The sequence below is a fragment of the Nyctereutes procyonoides genome, unplaced genomic scaffold (genome assembly GCF_905146905.1).
Source record: "Nyctereutes procyonoides isolate TBG_1078 unplaced genomic scaffold, NYPRO_anot_genome, whole genome shotgun sequence".
In the NCBI taxonomy this organism is placed as follows: Eukaryota; Metazoa; Chordata; class Mammalia; order Carnivora; family Canidae; genus Nyctereutes; species Nyctereutes procyonoides.
The window spans coordinates 30,300,150-30,318,850 of NW_026575024.1; the positions used below are offsets into that span (position 1 = coordinate 30,300,150).

At 48.1% G+C, this 18,701-nt stretch overlaps 1 protein-coding gene across 5 annotated transcripts in view; it reads left to right on the top strand.

Annotated features, from left to right (window-relative positions):
- Nucleotides 1-6,866: 6,866 nt before the first annotated feature.
- AP5S1 (adaptor related protein complex 5 subunit sigma 1) overlaps nucleotides 6,867-18,701 on the top strand; it is a 32,740-nt gene continuing 20,905 nt past the window's right edge. For 3 of the 5 annotated variants that reach the window (XR_008667007.1, XR_008667011.1, XR_008667012.1), the window contains exons 1-3: nucleotides 6,869-7,395; nucleotides 8,482-8,673; nucleotides 10,138-10,700. Coding sequence is in view for 1 of the 5 variants with exons in the window: in XM_055345446.1 (XP_055201421.1) it covers nucleotides 8,498-8,673; nucleotides 10,138-10,564 (603 nt within the window). In the remaining 4 variants the exon portion in view is untranslated. Of the gene's footprint in view, nucleotides 7,406-8,481; nucleotides 8,674-10,137; nucleotides 13,389-18,701 lie in introns of those variants that run through there. The other 2 variants (XR_008667010.1, XM_055345446.1) reach the window with 2 other exon arrangements.

Consider the following 18,701-nt stretch of genomic DNA (forward strand, 5'->3'; position numbering starts at 1 on the left):
TTACCACTTCTGTCAAAAGTCCACCTACCTTCTGACTAGGTAGTGCCAATGATGATTCACTTCATTTTGCAGATGGGAAAATGAAAGACATTTCCTGTTAGGGCAACAAGGGACTCCAGATTCCCAGGCTGAGTCTAAATGATGCTTGCCCTATCTCTAGCTTTACCCCCCGCCCAAGATTCTTATGCCCAAAGACTGAATCTCCTTCCCTCCCGCCCCCAGCCCTGGGCACTGTCATACTGAGATTTGCCAGCTCCACTCGGCTTAGATGGTCTCAGGAAGCCCCACTCCCTCCTTCCTGGTTATACGGAGGAGGAAGGCTGTGGGATGCCCAGAGAGGACATACGCTTGCCCCCAAGTGACAAGCAGATACACGTTGAGCAGGCATTTCAGCTGCCCAGGATTCTCCTACTCCTTGGTCGCAGCCAACAGGGTGGAGTTAGGCTGCCTTGCTTCTACTCTGAGTGTCCTCTTTCCACTCCATGGGTCAGGATCAGGCCACATGGGGAGAAGAGAGCAATGGGTGCTGAGTGTCTAACAATGCCCAGGCTGTGTGCCAGGTGCTGACATTCAAGGCTACATCTGTTCCCTTCATATCACACCATCAGAATCATAACTGTGGTCACAAGGCATTTATACTGTTCCAGACATTTACCTATTGTCTCCTAAGCTTACCAGGTAGGTATATAGCTCATTTTGCAAGGGAAGAGAAGGAGGCAGGGAGGGGGCCTTGGTCAACCCAGGAAACAAAACTTTCTCCAGAGAGGGTCCTGGTGCTGACATATACCCTGAGGGGAGTGGGCCTGAGCCTGGTAAAGGGAATGCCAGAGGTTTGTCCCTCCAACTCAGGTCAGGACCCCATCCATCTACTCCTGGGAAGTCCAGGAGATGGGGCAGAGGAGTTCCAATCCCTCCTCCTCCCCAGCAAGAGCCGTAACTTTCTTCCTGGATGCTCATAAAGGGGAGCAGATCAGGCAAGGAAGTGGTTTAAAATCCTGGGCTGTTGGCCAGTTTTAAAGGTTGTTTTGCTTGAGCCAGGGCGGGGCAGGAATTCCAGCCTGGGTGCAGTCTGCTTCCATGGTTAAAGAGCTTCATGGGGCCAGGACTGGCCAAGTCAGTGGGCTCTGGTGAGATCTGGACATCTGAATTGCTCACTGGGTCACTTGTTTTTTGTTTTTTTTTTTTTTAAAGATTTTATTTATTCTTGAGAGAAAAGAGAGAGATGGAGACATAGGCAGATAGAGAAGCAGGCTCCCCATGAGGAGCCCGATGTGGGACTCAATCCCAGGATCCCGGGATCACGCCCTGAGCCAAAGGCAGATGCTCAACCACTGAGCCACCCAGGTGTCCCTCACTGGGTCACTTGCAATATCAATTTTTAAAAATGTTTTCTTTTTAAATTAAAGAATAATCAACATTTCCTCAAGGGCACACATGTTTAAGCATAGAGCATAGACCCAATGATCCCTTGAGACCCCCTTGAGCATACCACACAGCTCAAGATACAAGACCTTTCTAGAATCCCACAGGGGTCTCTTGTGTTCCCTCACTCCAAGGGTCCCCCAGTATTCTCACCTCTATCATGGTAGATTCGTTTCTCCTATTCTTGAGCTTTGTATACACAAAATCCTACAGTTCATAGTTTTATGTCTGGCTTCTTTCAGATTTTGAGATTCGTTTATCTTTCCTTTGCAGTGCTTTGTTCTTTTCATTGTTGTATAGTATTTCATCATATGAATACACTCCTAAATTGAATTATTCATTTTATATTTTTTTCTTCCAGTTTTCAATTAAAAAATTAAGATACAATTTATATGCAGTAGAATTCACCCATTTGAGCATCTGGTTCAGTTCTGAGTTGTGACAAATGGATGCAGTTGTGTAACCACCATCGCCACCACCAGGATATGGAACATTTTCATTCTGCCCTCACTAGATTCTTTGGGGTGATCTCAAATGGTATTGGGAATATACTCAGGAGTGGAATTGCTGGGTCGAGATGCGTTCCGTGCAGCTTTAGTGTTTTCCACATGGTTGCTATAATATTACCTTCCCACGAGCAGAGTCTGAGAGTTCTGGTGCTCCATATACTCTTCAAAATTGGTGAATTTTGGGACATCTGGGTGGCTCAGTGCTTGGGTATCTGCCTTTGGCTCAGAGTGTGATCCCGAGGTCCGGGATCGAGTCCTGCATTGGGATCCTTGCAGGGAGCCCGCTTCTCCCTCTGCCTAGGTCTCTGCCTCTCTCTCTCATGAATAAATAAAGAAATAAAGCCTTTAAAAAATTGGTGAATTTTAATTTCTCTCTCTTAGCCAGGAAATGTGATTGTTGTTTAGAACAAAGGGCTCTGTGAAGTGCTGAACCTACACGTTGTGGCATAGCAGCAGCAAGGTTTCAAGCATTATAAACCCAGCTTGTTTTTCCCAGAGTTTTCCCAACTCTCCTATATTGAAGTAATGGTCTTAATTTTCTCCTCAGGTCAGATTCTTTAAAAAGTTAAAGTGACTCTTTGTAGTTAATTGGCTGTATGTTATTGGCTTGAGTCTGTCCACTGACAACAGCTCACAGCCACCTAGAAAACTTGGGATATTTACCAGGTCTTCATCCTTGGAATTGAACACATAGGACCCATTTTCCAGTGACAATAAAACTGTTGGTACAGAAAGGAGGGATATTTAGACAAGGAGGTCCACAGCCTCGTGGAATCTGGAAACAATCAGGAGAGGGAAGTTGAGTAATGGTGAAGTTGCCGTTCTACAGCCAGGAAAGTCATGCCTTGAGAGAACGCTGCAGGATGTAGACTTGTTCACAATCAATTGTTCAAAGAAGACAGCTGGTTATGGGACAGAAGGTAAGAAGTATTCCCACCCAACCCACACAGGAATTTGTGTGGGTGCCAGGCAGTATGCTGCTAGGGCTGCCTCTGCCCCACCTCGCCTGCATCAGCACACACCCCTGGGAGGGGGTGGTGCGCCTGCAGTGGCAGCCAGGCTCTGAGTCAGCAGGGCTGGGGCAGCAGGAGGGGAGGGAGCCTCACGTGGCTGGGCTTGAGCTGCCTCGTGGGGCCTCCTGGCTGTCAGCCCTGCAGGAAGCTCCACTGTTTGAAAGGACGAATCACACATGGCCCCATCCCCCTGGAGCCCAGCCAAGACTACTTCCATGGGGCCTGGGGCTCCCCAAGAGTGGGATGGAGCTCCTAGGGTTGGGTTGTAGAAGGTAAGCAAGGCTGGGGTTGGAGGAGGCTTATCACCTTCTGGAGCCAGGAGCAGGGGCTGAGTCAGCCCCTGGGGTGACTATCAGGGGACAGCGAAGAAGGGAACACGCAGGGGAGGGGAGAGAGCAGGCTGAAATCTATTGATGTGCATACCTCCCTTAGCACATGTGTCACATCAGGAAAGTTACTTGATCTCACTGTGTCTTAATTGCTGCATCTGTAAAATGGGGATTGTAAAGCCCCTCCTTCAAAGAGTTGTGGGTTGGATCAAATAAGTGAGTGTATGTACAGCACTCAGAACAAAGACTATCTACAGCAAGTGCCATACAAGAGTCTGCTATAGCTGTTATGACTTAGGGCCAGTGTGAGGATTGCAAGATCAGACAGATAGAAGGGATGGGCCTGAAGACAATTAAAAGAAAGGCTCCAGGCTGAGAGTTTCCTTCCTTTCTGTGCATGGGCAAGCCCCTGGGTGATGGGTTGTAAGAGAAAAGCCCAGAAGCTATGTGTAGGCTGGTGGTCTACTGCACCAGTCCAGGCAGCAGTTAGGAAGATGTGGCAGAGACAGAGGAGGAGGCTATTGGTGTGGCCAGTGGGAGACTGCTTGCACAGGGCAATGCCATCTCTGAGGTGGCCTAGGGAGGAGGAAGAGGACACAATGACAAGGCTTGTCTGACTTTGGTCCCCTTTATTCTAAGGCAACCTTATCTATTTAATCTCAGCTCATCTGGATTCTCAAAAAACCAGTTCCCTTCTTAGTTTGCTGCTCTACTCTTCAAGAAACAGCTAGACATTGTAAACCGGGAGTGATTCAAAAAATCCACTGCCTGGGACTAGCAGATTCCATCCAACAGCCCTCCCCACATCCAGAAGTAGGTGGTCGCTCAACTAGTCTGGCCTGAGGACTCAGGATCTGTAAAGATCACTAATAAGGGTTTCTAGCTGTCAAGACCCCATGGGGCTGTCTCCGAGGAAAGTGTGTAAGTAGGACCCAGGGGTTGGTCCTAATGTCCAGGAGAAGCAGCGCAGCTTCCCAAGCCAGGCTGCCCACCAGCGAATAAGGACCCTGCTGTGGCTTGGGTAGGTGGGGAATGGAACCTGTTTTCCAAATTGAATCAGTATGTCACTGTGCACACATCATAGTGGTGGGCACCAAGGGGTATCGGAAAAGGCAGGAACCAGGCTGCCTGCCACTGTGGGGTTGGCCTCACCCTGACATGGGCAGACAGCAGTGGAGGGTGGGAGTATAGGGAAGGGGCCAATGCAAGAAGCTTGTAGGCACCCCTGCCCCCCCAATTCAGAGGACCACTGAGAAGAACAGGGCTGGGGAGTGGGGTGATGAGCACCTCTGCCCACAGCCAGAGGGAGGGGAGGAGAAATGACAGACAGGAAGGTGTGGTTCCCCAGCCATTTCTAGACAGGTGGGCCAGGCCTTAAATCCAGCCACCTGCTTCCTTGAAGCTCCTCTAATTTTTTTGTAGTGCTTTCATTTTACTTTTTCCCCCTTCTCTCCTCAGTTTCTGTTTCTACCTCACTCTCTCTCTCCTTCTGTTCATATCCCATAAACCCATACCTATTGTATGCCTGGCTCGGCTGCAATCTCTAAGGTAACTGCTATGAAAGCCTCATACACAAGAGCATGCAACATGCAACATCCCCACTCAGCACACTCAGACTGTTCCATTTTGTCTTCAGGGCAGGTCTTATAACTCCAAGAAGTACCAGGAGGTTCAGCCTGTCCGTCCCTCTGCCTGACTCCCATCCGTCGAGAAGGCCCCATTTGCTTTCCAGTGCTGACCAACACCTCTCTGACACCTTCTCCTATACTGCCTCTGTATTAAGGGTTGTCAACACTTATTGACTTACTGAGTGCCTACCATGTGCCAGGCAACATCCTGACCACTCCACACGCTGCCTCAATTAGGAATGAATTAGACTGTATATGACAGCAACTCCACACAGCTGTTGAGCAAGATCAACATGTGTGCTCTTCCCACAAGGCTCTGCAGCATCTAGGGGGACCCAGGCTCCTTCCTGCCTCGCTGTCCTCAGCATAGGGCTTTTGATCTGAAGGCACAGGTTGGCTGAAGGCTGTAAAAATTCGGGAACGGCACCTGACTCAACTCTGCTTTTTATCAGGACACCCAACCTGAGTCTTCCACAGCCTTCCATGGAAGTGGCTCAGGCTAGCTTCTCACTGCTGCCTCCTTCACATACCTCGCACAGGGCCGGCCAGCCAGCCCCTTGGTGGCCTGGGACTTGGAGTGGATTCACTGCCTAAGGAATGGACAGAGGCTGGAATGCTGTCTTCCAGATGCCAGGTGGCCCCCAGCAACCAGAGCCCTCTGCCGGCTCTCTGCTATAATCAGTTTGTAATCAGCCAGCAGACATGGGTTCTGGCCCAGAGTGATAGGGACCAGGAACCAGGAACTGAGCCAACATGACCCCCAGCCTTGTGACTGAGTCCCCACACCGCCTCTGGGCCTGCCTCTCCATCTACAAATATAATATTATGTGTTGTACCTTTGGTCAAAATGCCCACCTGCCCTGGCCAGCCCCCCAGCTACCTCCTCTAGACTTCCTTCAGTGCCCCCCTGCTCACATCCTATGGCCAGAGGGGCCCAGAGTACATGCCCTGCCCTCGGAGGGTCCTTGCCTGAGCTGCCCTGCCCTTCATTTCTTCAGTCACCAAGGAGTCTGTTCTTGTTGGCTCCAGGTCTGTTTTATACATGGCCCTGGGGAGGGAGGATGAGTGCTGCAGCCTGGGCAGGCCCACAATGCAAAGGGGGCAACTGAATGCTAATGGGCAGTCCAGGGAAGGTTTCCCCTAAGTTTTGGTCTGAGCACATTTTGAAGGGCAAAAAAAGGGGAGGAAAGGGCATTCCAGGCTGAGAGAACAGCCAGTGTGGAGGCTCTGAGGCAAAGAACATGGGTGTCTTGAGTGGTTCACATGCCAACAGGTGAGCATATACATGCACGTGTGGGGATGCTCAGGGAGGCAGTGAGGCTCAGGACAGTTCTTGCAGGGCCCCACACACCTAGGAGGAGCCTCTAGTTGCAGCTTTACCCCACTGCTTGGCTCTGGGGGCTGGTGCCTGGCAGTACCCCTTTCATTTTGAAATAAGTCTCTTCGGGCAGCCCGGGTGGCTCAGCGGTTTAGTGCCGCCTGCAGCCCGGGGCGTGATCCTGGAGACCCGGGATCGAGTCTCACGTCGGGCTCCCTGCAGGGAGCCTGCTTCTCCCTCTGCCTGTGTCTCTGCCTGTCTCTCTCATGAATAAATAAAATCTTAAAACAAAAAAAAAAAAAAAAAAAGGAGGAAGTCTCTTCACTATACCTCTGATAGCCTCCCTCAAAGCCGTGTCACCTCGCGAGAAGTGGGAGTGGGAATATGAAAGTTAGAAGTGGTCAGCCTGTAAACCCTGTGGGGCCTCACTGGGGCCCAGCGAAGTGACCTACCTGCCAGGGGCACGCAGCTGCTGACAGGTGGGGACGGATTTGAATCATTCTACTCCAACCCGAACGCTGGTCTTAATCCGCGGCAGGAATCCACAACCCCAAGCTCCCCGGACCCCTGCCTAAACAAGCACCTTTCACCTAAAAAAAATAACAATTTCCAAAAAAAAAGCCCAGGAATCTGCATTTTAAGAGGCACCCCAGCGACTCGCACGCACACTGCCCGGTTCGAGAAACGGCCAGACACTTTTAGGCCCCACGAGCCTCACGAGGGTGGCAGGGGCCGCGGTGGCCCGAAACCCGCCCGCGACAACGCGGCCGCTCGGCGATTTCCGGAAGGTTCAGACGCCGAGCAGCTGCGCCCCCTCGCGGTCGCCAGGGGCAGTGGCCTGGGGCTTGGCTGGTCCACGGCTCCGAGCGGGAACCCCCACACCCGCTCTGGGAATAACCGGCGTGGGCCCCTCTGGGAGTTCGAAGCAAGGCCTCTCTGGTGGGAGGGCCAAAGCCTTCCGCGCCGGAGGTCCCGATATCAGAACGCCACCCCTCCCCACTCCCCGACACAGAGAACCCGACGGGGGCGGGGGGGGCTACCCCACCCGCCGACCCTACGCGCGTCACCTGGCGCGCGCGCCCGCGACCACTGTGCGCAGGCGCCTAGGAGCCGCGCAGCCGCCATTGCACTCCAGCTGCCGAGTGGAGCGGCCTGTTAGCAGAAGTCCTCGGGCAGGTAAGGAAGGGTGAGTACGACGCCTGGAGGACAGCGGCCCCGGGGCTGAAGGGACAGCACTCTCGGGGCAGGGTGCCTCGCTTAGGTGTGTTTGACTGGAGCAAGGAACTACAATCCCCCAAATGCACTGCGCTGCAGGCTTGCGCGAGGCAGTGACGTGAAGGTTTTGGTCGCTACCATGTCTATGTGAGGGGGGGAGGGGACACAGTGGCGAGGGTTGATGACGCGCTCTTGGTGAGGCTGGAGGGTCACCAGAGGTCAGCGCCAGGTCGGCTGGCAGCCGTTCTCAAAGCGCCTTCGCGAACCTTCCTGCTTGACCAATTTAAGCTGATGACCTACTTACCCTGCAGTATTTAGAGGTTACTTCAGTGTGTATTTTCTTTCTTTCTTTTCTTTTCTTTCTTTTCTTTTTTTTCTTTCCTTTTTCTTTCTTTCCTTTCTTTCTTCATGACAGAGGGAGAGGGAGAGACACAGTCAGAGGGAGAAGCAGGCTCCATGCAGGGAGCCTGACGTGGGACTCGATCCCACGTCTCTAGGATCACACCCTGGGCTGAAGGCGGCGCTAAACCGCTGAGCCACCGGGGCTGCCCCAGTGTGTATTTTCTAAAAACAAGGACATTGTCCTATATTCAGGATATTCAGGATCAGGTAACATCGATTAAGACTATAACCTAAACTGTATATCGTCCTGATAATGCCTATGTTGAAACTACCCTTTTTTTGGCCAGGGACCCCATCACACCCTGCGTTCAGCTGCCCTGTCTCCTTAGTGTCCAGTGCTCTGGAGCAGCAACCCAGGATCCCTGGACTCTTGTGACTTTGACACTCTTAAAGATTCCTGGCCATTTGTATTGTAGAACCCGGTTTGGGGTTGCCTGAAATTTCTTCACTATTTGACTTATGGACAGAAGTCCTGCTGATCAGATGCCATTATTCAGAGGCAGGGAGTACATCCTGGGTGGCGGAGGAGAACCAGTGACCAACCAGCCAGAGCAGCCCCCAGATATGCCCCCAGACCTGTTTTATGGTTGCCTACCCTGCTGGGCTTTCACACTTATCTCACCGAGGTCTCTGGCTTCCCTCTAGTGTCCACCCTGGAGCCATGGTCTACGCCTTCCTCATCCACACCTTGCGGGCTCCACAAGCCCAGGACATGGGCCTTTGCCGAGTACTCTACTCCTGTGTCTTTGGTGCTGAGAATTCACCCAATGACCCACGACCACATGGTGCTGAGAGGGACAGGCTCCTCCGAAAGGAGCAGATTTTGGCTGTGGCCAGGTAACACGCAGGCCTTCACTGAATGCATGCCTGATTGTGATGGGTTTGGGAGGGGGAGTGCGTGGGAGGGTTGAGGAGGCACAGAGAATCAGACTAAGAGGCAGAGAGAAAATCTGAGTAGTGTTTCCATGAGTTGTCCCTCGTTCACAAGTATTTGTGAAATGCTGCTATAATTATAATGACTCTTATAACTAGCATTTATCAAGCTTGTACATATGTGTTAAGTGTTTATGTTCTGAGCATTTCATGTATATGAACTCATTAATTCTTGTAACAATCTATGAGATAAATAGAGTTATTATCCCTGTTTTACAGATGAATAAACTGAAGTACAGGGATTTAACCAGCCCAAGGTTATGCAACTAGAACATGGCAGACTGGAATTTGAGTGTAGGCAGGCAAACCTTGGAACAGATTAAACATGCTTTGCAGTGCAGGATTTCTCAGGGCTTTTAGTATATGTGCAGGCTTTATGAACTCCTAAGGAGGAGAGAGAATGTGATACATAGGGACTCTGAGCCCAGAGCCTCCTGAAAGCCTGGGATCCACAGAGAACAGTGTGGAAAACACTGTTCCAGATGTGGTGGCTGACCTTGGACCTTCCCCTCCCAGAGCCAGATGGAGCCAGTAAGTGCCAGAATCTCTTTGCCTCTCTGCATTTTGTGTGGGGTAGAGAGATTAACATTCTGGGGCAGCCCTTTTGCCATCACTTTTTTCCTCTGGGCCTCCCCCCCCCCGCCCCGCCCCTGCGTGGCACAGAAAACCAAAGGTCTTTAAAACCAGACTGTGCATGGCCCAAATTAGAAGGTGATTCAGGAGGGATCAGACTGTGATTACAAAATCCTAAATGGCCAAGTGGAAGGTCTTTCTTTTTTGTTTGGAGAGTGTTGTAGGATGGGACAGGGGTGGAGAGGGATAGCCCAGTTGAGTGTGGCTTTTACTTCTTGTGGCTTGCTTTTCTTTATGTTAAGGAGGCCTCTGTGAAATTGGTGGGGGCAGGATCTTTTTCTTTTGGTGCCCTTTCCTGGCCCAAGGGGCTATGTTCAAAACCTGCCTTCTCTCTCTCTCTCTCTCTCTTTTTAAATATTTTATTTATTCATGAGAGACACAGAGAGGCAGAGACACAGGCAGAGGGAGAAGCAGGCTCCTTGCAAGGAACCCGATGTGGAACTCGATTCCAGATCCTGGGATCATGCCCTGAGCCAAAGGCAGACGCTCAACTGCTGAGCCACCCAGGGGTCCCAGACCCCTTATCTTGAACACATGGAATGAAATGATTCAGGGCCTGGAGGCAGGAGCCTGGATTCCTGTCATGGTTCATGCTTCCTGCTTTGTGGTACTGAGCAGGTCATTTAGTTTCTCTAGGACTCAGTTTCTGCATCTGAGATGTGGAGTTAATAGCAACTCTCAATTCTCAGGGTGGCCGTGAGGATGACAGAAGTCTGATCTACTCACTCTCTGCAGGCAGGTGGAATCGATGTGCCGGCTGCAGCAGCAGGCATCTGGCCGGACCCCCATGGACCTGCAGCCTCAGTCCTCAGATGAGCCAGTGCCCCTGCATGAGGCCCCGGTTGGGGCCTTCCGTCTGGCAGCAGGGGACCCTTTCCAGGAGGTGCGGACAGTGGTGTGGCTGGGTGTGCTCTCATTAGGCTTCGCCTTGGTGCTAGATGCCCATGAGAACCTACTGCTGGCTGAGGGCACACTCCGGCTCCTGGTACGCCTCCTCCTCGACCACCTTCGGCTGCTGACCCCAAGCGCTAACCTCCTGCTTCGGGCGGATCGCATTGAGGGCATCCTTGCCCGCTTCCTGCCCCATGGTCAACTGCTCTTCCTCAATGACCAGTTTGTCCAGGGTCTGGAGAAGGAATTCAGTGCTGCATGGCCCCGCTGACTCCTCACTGGGATGGGACTTCTGAAGGGGCAAGGAAGGAGGACAGGGATGGATGGACACACAGCCAGGTGAAGCTTGGCATTGGCCTCCTTCCCAGCCTGCTCCCAGCTCTCGTGTGGTACCACACCCAGGACAGGTAGATGGCTCAAGTTGGCAGAGAGAAGGGGGGGATGGGCAAGGGGTAGTGGGGAGGAATCCCAGAACATCCTGTCCCTGGAGTTGCCATCTGACTCATTCAGACTGCTGCAGTGGGCCAGCCTCACCTGTCCTTGACCCCAGTTTCTCCCATCTCCAGCAGCCAGCCCCCAAAACAGTCCACCAGTTGCTAGTGTTGGAGCATGAGGAGTGGAACTCAGCCCACTTTCTCTTTCCAAATCCACAGTTGTTGCAGTGCAAAAGGAATCACAGACTCCCAGGGTGGGGGATCTGGCTGCTGCCTTTACACCCACTTAGGTAGCATTACCAAAGATTTTGTCAGTGAAGGCCTGCTTGGTGTCCAGCCCCATCACAGTTCACAAATGTGTCATTCATTCAGCAGGGGGATTCTTTTTTTTTTTTTTTTAAGATTTTGTTTATTCATGAGAGAGACAGAGGCAGAGACACAGGCAAAGGGAGAAGCAGGCCCCACTCAGGGAGCCCGATGTGGGACTCGATCCCGGGTCCCCAGGATCACGCCCTGGGCTGAAGGCGGTGCTAAACTGCTGGGCCACTGGGGCTGCCCCAGCAGGGAGATTCTGTAACTCATTTTGGGCCCAGCCCTTGCCAACCAGGCAGCCTTGAGATAATCATAGGTTTCCCTCGTCTGCAGGGAGAGAAGGTACCATCAGGTGGGTGCAAGAGATCTGGCCAGAGTGAGGTTCATTCTTATTTTGAAGTAAAAGCACCAATTGTTTGATTTCACTCTCTGTTTCTGTAAGTTTGGCTAATGCATATTTGCTTCAATGAGTACTTGCCTCTCTGAGTTGGATATCTGAGCCTTTATGGTCAGAGATGCCCTCCAAGAAGCGGAGACCTCTTGTGCCTCACATCACTCTTGTCTCCTGTGCCTCCTTTGGGTAGGAGTACTTGTTTTCTCTACCAAAATGTGGTGGGTTGACATGGATCTCCGAGAAGCAGAGCCTGAGATAAGGATTAAATACAAGTGTTTTACATGGGAGGTGATCCCAGGAAGCACTGGAAGGGGAGGCAGCCCATACAAGTATCAAGGATACTTGGATTATCAAGGATAGGTAGGGAGCTTTGTACCTCTAGGGACCTATATTACAGTAGTCGGCTCTGAATGAACATTGGAAGGGTGAGGGGCTGTGGATGTTTGTCTGCCATTCCCTTCAGTCAGTGGTTGTGAGTTGGTCCTAGGGCAAATTCCCTGGCTCTTTCTGCCTCCAGAAAAAGGCAGTGTGGAGCTGGGCCTCGCTGCACAGTGGTCGAACCCAAAGGGATGTGCATGGGGCACCAAACTCCTATTAAGAGTCATTAATCAGCAGCTCCTAGTGGTGTTTTAAAATTATTCCATTGGAAAAAACCTCCATCAACAACAGTTTTCATGATCTGAATGTTACCTGTGAAGCATGGCTTTCTTGGATAGGAAAAACTAGCCTCCTAGGTGGTCAGGATTTAGGTTTGTGCCCCATCATGCTTCCCAAGTATCCGGTGCCATTTGGCACCCAAAAAGGACCCATTCACACCCACTCAGGAGGCAGCACCTATGATCGAGGTTTTGTTTTCTCGAGTCTGCAGCCAACACCATCAGCCATGTTGTGTTTTACACCATTACCATTGGGACAAGGCTACCTTCTCCATCAAAGGGTGCCACAAATCACCCTCTGACTTTGAAGACCTAAAGGGACCTTACTCTGTGTGTGGCAAGTCGTGCCACTGGAAATGTTCCACAGATCCTAGTGGGACACCAGTGCTCTATACAGTTGGCTCTCTTGGGCTACCCTTTCCTTCATTCCAGGTTAGTGGTCCTGGTGGGGTGCCCATGTTCTCACAAGAACAGGCTCCTCTGGCTTTGTTTGAAGGGCTCAAGCTTGTCTGGTCTGAAACCTTTCTGCCAATTTTTCTTTTCTTTTTAAAGATTATTTATTCATGAGAGACATACACAGAGAGAGAGAGAGAGAACAGACACAGGCAGAGGGAGAAGCAGGCTCCATGCAGGGACCCCGATGTGGAACTCGATCCCAGGACTTTGGGATCATGCCCTGGGCTGAAGGCAGATGCTCAACTGCTGAACCACCCAGGTGCCCCCCTATAGTGGTAAGTTTTAAAGGCAGGTAGTATCAGTCCTCTTTGTTCTTCAATAATGAGTTGGCTATTCTGGATCTTTTGCCTCTACATATATACTTTAGAATCAGTTTGTCAAATCCACAAAGCATCTTGTTGGGAATTTGATTGGGATCACATTAAATCTGTAGACCAAATATATCAAGTTGGGAAGAACTGACATTTTGACAATTTTGAGTCTTCTGATCTGTGAACGGGGAATAATATCTCCACTTATTTTGTTCTCTTTTGATTTCTTTCATCAGGGTTTTGTGGTTTTCTGCATATAAATCTTGTGCATATTTTGTTATATTTGTACTTAAATTTCATTTTGGGGGTGTTAATGATACCTGTGTAAATGACAATATATTTTCATTTCAATTCCATTTGTTCATTTTTGATATAGAGGAAAGTGACCTTTAAATATTAATTTTATATCCTGCAACCTTGCTATGATAATTTATTCATCCAACAGTTTTTCTTCTGAATCTTTCGTATTTTCTACATGGGCAATCGTGTCATCTGTGAACAAATAAAGTTTTATTTCTTCCTTCCGAGTGTATTTAGCTTTTATTTCCTTTTCTTACTGAATTAGTAGCACTTTCAGTGCAGTGTTGAAAAGGAGGGGTGAGATGGGACCTCCTTTTCTTGTTCCTGATCTTAGTGGGGAAGCTTCTAGTCTCTTGCTATTGACTGATGTTGACTGCAGATTTTTGTAGATAGTCTGTATTAAGTCGAAGTTCTCTTCTATCCCTAGTTTGCTGAGTTTTTACCATGAATAGGTGTTGGATTTTGTCAAATATCTTTTCTGCATCTACTTTTATGATCATATGATCTTTCTTCTTTAGTCTGTTGATATAATGGATTATATTAACTTTTTCAAATGTTGAACCAGTCTTGCATACCTGGGATAGACCATATTTCGTCAGTTATAGTGTATAATTCTTTTTATACATTGTTGGATTTTATTGCTAATATTTGTTGAGGACTTTTACATCTATGTTCATGACCGATATTGGTCTGTAACTTTCTTATATCATCTGGTTTTTGTATTGGTGTGATACTTGCCTCATAGAATGAGTTAGAAAATATTCCCTCTGCTTCTGTCTTCTGGAAGAGATTTTAGAGAAACAGTATATCTTCTTCCTTAAATATTTGGTAGAATTACCAGAGAACCCACCTGGGCCAGCCTTGACTTTTTAAACTGTTTTATTTTATTTTGAAGAGTTTATTTATTTGAGACAGAGAGAGAGAGAGAGAAAGAACACAAAGCAGGGGGAAGGAGAGGGAGAAGCAGACGGCCCCTCTGAGCAGGGAGGATTGAACTCCAGACCTGGAGTTCAATCCCAGGACCCTGGGATCATGACCCGAGCTAAAGGCAGACACTTAACTGACTGAAGTGCACAGGTGCCCCGTTTATTATTTTATCTTATTTATTTTATTTTTTCAAGATTTTTATTTATCCATTCATGACAGACATAGAGAGAGGCAGAGACACAGGCAGAGGGAGAAGCAGGCTCCACGTAGGGAGCCCGACGTGGGACTCGATCCCGAGACTCCAGGATCGCGCCCCGGGCCAAAGGCAGGCGCTAAACCACTGAGCCACCCAAGGATCCCCTATTATTTTATTTTTTAATTAAATTTTATTTTTCAAACAGGTAACATGGTTTAGAAATCAAAATGATAGGGACGCCTGGGTGGCTCAGTAGTTGAGTGTCAGCCTTTGGCTCAGGGTGTGATCCCAGATCCTGGGATTGAGTCCCACATTCGGCTTTCTGCAGGGAGCCTGCTTCTCCCCCTGCCTATGTCTCTGATTCTCTCTGTGTGTCTCTTATGAATAAATAAATGAATAAATAAATCTTTAAAAAATTAAAAAGATAAAGTTTTTATTGAAAAAACTTGCTCCCACCTCTATCCCCATTCACTGTGTTCCTCCCACTGCCTCAAGGATAATAGTTTTCTAGGTTTTCTACGTATCTCTTTACACAAATATAAACAAATATGAACTTGTATTTTTTTTAAGATTTTATTTATTTATTTGAGAGAGAGGGCACAGAGGGAGAGTGAGAAGGAGAAGCAGACTCCTTGCTGAGCAGAGAGACCAATTTGGGGCTCAATCCCAGGACCCTGAGATCATCACCTGAGCTGAAGGCAGACACTGAGCCAGCTGAGCCACCCAGGTGTCCTAAGAACCCAACTCTTGATCTCAGTTCAGATCTTGATCTCAGGGTAGTGAGTTCAAGCCCCACCTTGGGCTCCACACTAGGCATGGAGCCTCCTTAAAAAAAAAAGTTTAAAAATATTATTGAAATATAATTGATACACAATGTTATATTAGTTTCAGGTGTACAGCAGAGTGATTCAGCAATTCTGTACATTATGCATTGGTCCCCACAAGTGTAGTCACCATCTGTCACCATACACATTGTTAACAATATTATTGGGTGTATTCCCCATGCTGTACTTTGCATCTCCATTGACTTACATATTTTATATCTGGAGTACCTTTTACTTCCCTTTATCTATTTCACCCATCCCTCCACGCCTTAATCCTTTTAACATGGCAGATCTCAGAAAGCATTGGAAAAGAAAAATGACTTCCTGAAAATGTCTTATTTTTCCATGAGGTGGAAACTCTGGGCTGAGGCCCCACTGGACTCAGTTCAGCTTGGCCTAAGAGAGCCTGCAGACTATGAAGTTCATGAGGCTCTGTGTGACTCAGACCTCTACCCTCTTGATTGTTCCAGTCCTCCGCTGCATGGATTTGGTGCATCCCTTAGTGTTGGAATGGCAGTTGCCTGAGCCCTCATCCAACCCATTGTAGGACACTCAGCACTGCCTTGGCACATCATATGTGTATCCGAGCCATCAATTCTCATCTTCTCCGGTTCTGTGGTATTGTCAGACTCATTTGGGTCTCAAGATATGTAGCTCCTCTCTTCTCTCGTGGGTGCTGTGTCTGTCCAGACTCAGAATACCTGTTCTTTCCTTTGATGCACCTTCAAATCATGCATTTGGGTGTAGCAAACTTTTACTAAAGTTTAAGAGGATAGAGGAGAATTATCTTAAACAACAAAGAGCAAAAAACTTGATTGATTGTTAGACATTCCTGTTTTCTGAGTGTCTAGATCATTCCCCCTAAAGGGGTCTTCTTACTCCTAGCTCCTCCTGGAGCCTAAGCATCCCATCAACTTTCAGGCTGTTGCCTTCCTTCTGTTTATTAAAAATTGTCTGTCTTCTTTTTTATTATATAATATATATATAACATAAAATTGACCATTTTAACCACTTTTAAATGTACAATTTAGTGGCATTAAGTATATTCACAACAGCCTGTTTCCAGCATGTTTTATCATGCGAAGCAGAAACTGCGCATCCATTAAGTGGTACCTTCTCATGCTTCTTTCTGTGCTGTTTGTGCTCAGCAGCCTTGTTTCATTCGTGTTCATTCCCCTGTCCTGTTCATACTGAGCAGTGTAGGGCCTCATCCCCCACCCAGCTTGACTTCAGGCCTGCCTATTGATGACATACTTGTGCCCACTTAAAAAGGAGAAAGAAAAAGACTGTTCTGGGTCTCCCATCTGAAGCAACTCAAAGCACATTTTCAATTCTGCTTTGAACTTACAGACTTTTACAGGATATGATTAAATTCTCAAGCAAGAATCCCTTCCCCACTAATGTTTGTAGGCTTAAAGGGGCCCATAGAAAGATATATCTTTCCAGACATGAATTGTATATACCCATTAAGAAGCAGATATAGCTGTTAAATTTTTTTAAATCAGTTTTCTCTACCTTCCCGCCATTACATATGTTTATTTGTGTGTTATTTAGTTTCATGTTTCTTTTTCCCATCAAGCTAGGACCTCCAGAAGGATTCACATTGTGTCTCTTATTTTCTACAATTAAACATAGCACCTGGCATGTAGCAGGCACCCAAAATATATTAAACAAATGGATGAATGTATGAATGAGAGGTAGTTTTTAGGAGGTCCTTGAGGCCAGGGAATCTGCAGTCTCACCATGTAACAACTTTTTCTTTCTCCTGGGAAGCAGATGGAAACAACAGACTGCCTCTGTTATCTCTCAAGGATGATACGCCCAGAACCACATGTCTCTTTCCCAGATGATAAGCTGCTTGTTACAGCAAAGGAAGCAGTGGTGTTGCATTTGCAACTTTCCTGCTACAAGCTCCTTGTGTTCAGAACTTTAGCTTGCGTTTTACACTGCTGCTGTTCATTGGAACGAATGATCCTTCTCTTCAGTTTTCTGAAAGAGATTAGCGTTATGATTGGATGTTAGCATAGGCCTATGATTTCTGCCCCTAGGAAAGGTGAGTAAGAGTGGTCAGAACTCCTCCTCTCTCCAAAATAATCGTCTGGGTTGGAGCAACAGCCTAGCAGTAGTCAGAGCAACACCTTCTATGTTCACCCCAATTATGCAGGCCATGATGGCTTGAGGGTGCAGAAATCTTTGGCCCAGCAAAGACTCTGCCTTAAGCTAGAGTTGGCAGCACAGCATTCACTCTCTGGGCATTGCTTGGGGTCGATACTTGATCAAAAATAAAAGGACATTAAAGCCCTATGACAAATGTTTGTTTCAGTAACAAATAAATGCTACTTAAGTAGCATTATGTATAAACAATAATCTGAGGTATCCATATCATGATATGACAATATCCATCATTTCTTTTAGTGAACAAGTCTCAGATTCTGCTAAAACTGTGTTGCTTGTGGCCAGCATTTAAAAAGGAAGGAGAGGGGATCCCTGGGTGGCTCAGTGGGTTAGCACCTGCCTTGGCCCAGGAGTGATCCTGGAGTCCCAGGATCGAGTCCTGCATTGAGCTCCCTGCATGGAGCCTGCTTCTTCCTCTGCCTGTGTCTCTGCCTCTTTCTCTTCTCATTCTCTTTCTGTGTGTCTCTCATGAATAAGTTTAAAAATCTTTTAAAAAAATAAAAAAGGGGATCCCTGGGTGGCGCAGCGGTTTGGCGCCTGCCTTTGGCCCAGGGCACGATCCTGGAGACCCGGGATCGAATCCCACATCGGGCTTCCGGTGCATGGAGCTTGCTTCTCCCTCTGCCTGTGTCTCTGCCTCTCTCTCTCTCTCTCTGTGACTATCATAAATAAATAAAATAAATCTTTAAAAAAAATAAAAATAAAAAAATAAAAAGGAAGGAAATTATAAAAGGCAGTTTTGGAATTGGGGGATGATGGATGTATTCATTATCTTGGTTGTGATGATGGTTTTGTAGGTATACACATAAGTCAAATCTCATCAAATTGTACACTTTAAGTATGCGTAGTGGTCAGGAGATAAAGAAATCCACCAACAAAAAGAGCACTGGCCCCCACAGAGAGGAAATGTTTAATATTTCAGTGACTATTTCAGTACAGTTGGGACATTTGGGTAATCCTGTGTATTTTTAAATGCTTTGAAACGCTGCTCGGGCCTCTGGACTTTACTCATGCAAGGAATCATTGGCCTGAACCAAGTTAAGCAACCATGCTCTAAAGAGACAGAATAGTCTCATACATGAGAGTCTTCTTATGTTCTAGCCTGTAGGGTTTTTGTAGAGGCCAATCCCCATCTAGCTGCCCCAAAAGGAAGCCAACCAGTGGATGTGTACAGAACTCCCCAGTGCTTTTTATTGCCTCATTCTTTTTTTTTTATTTTATTTTATTTTATTTTATTTATTTATGATAGGCACACAGTGAGAGAGAGAGAGGCAGAGACACAGGCAGAGGGAGAAGCAGGCTCCATGCACCGGGAGCCCGACGTGGGATTCGATCCCGGGTCTCCAGGATCGCGCCCTGGGCCAAAGGCAGGCGCCAAACCGCTGCGCCACCCAGGGATCCCTTATTGCCTCATTCTTAATGC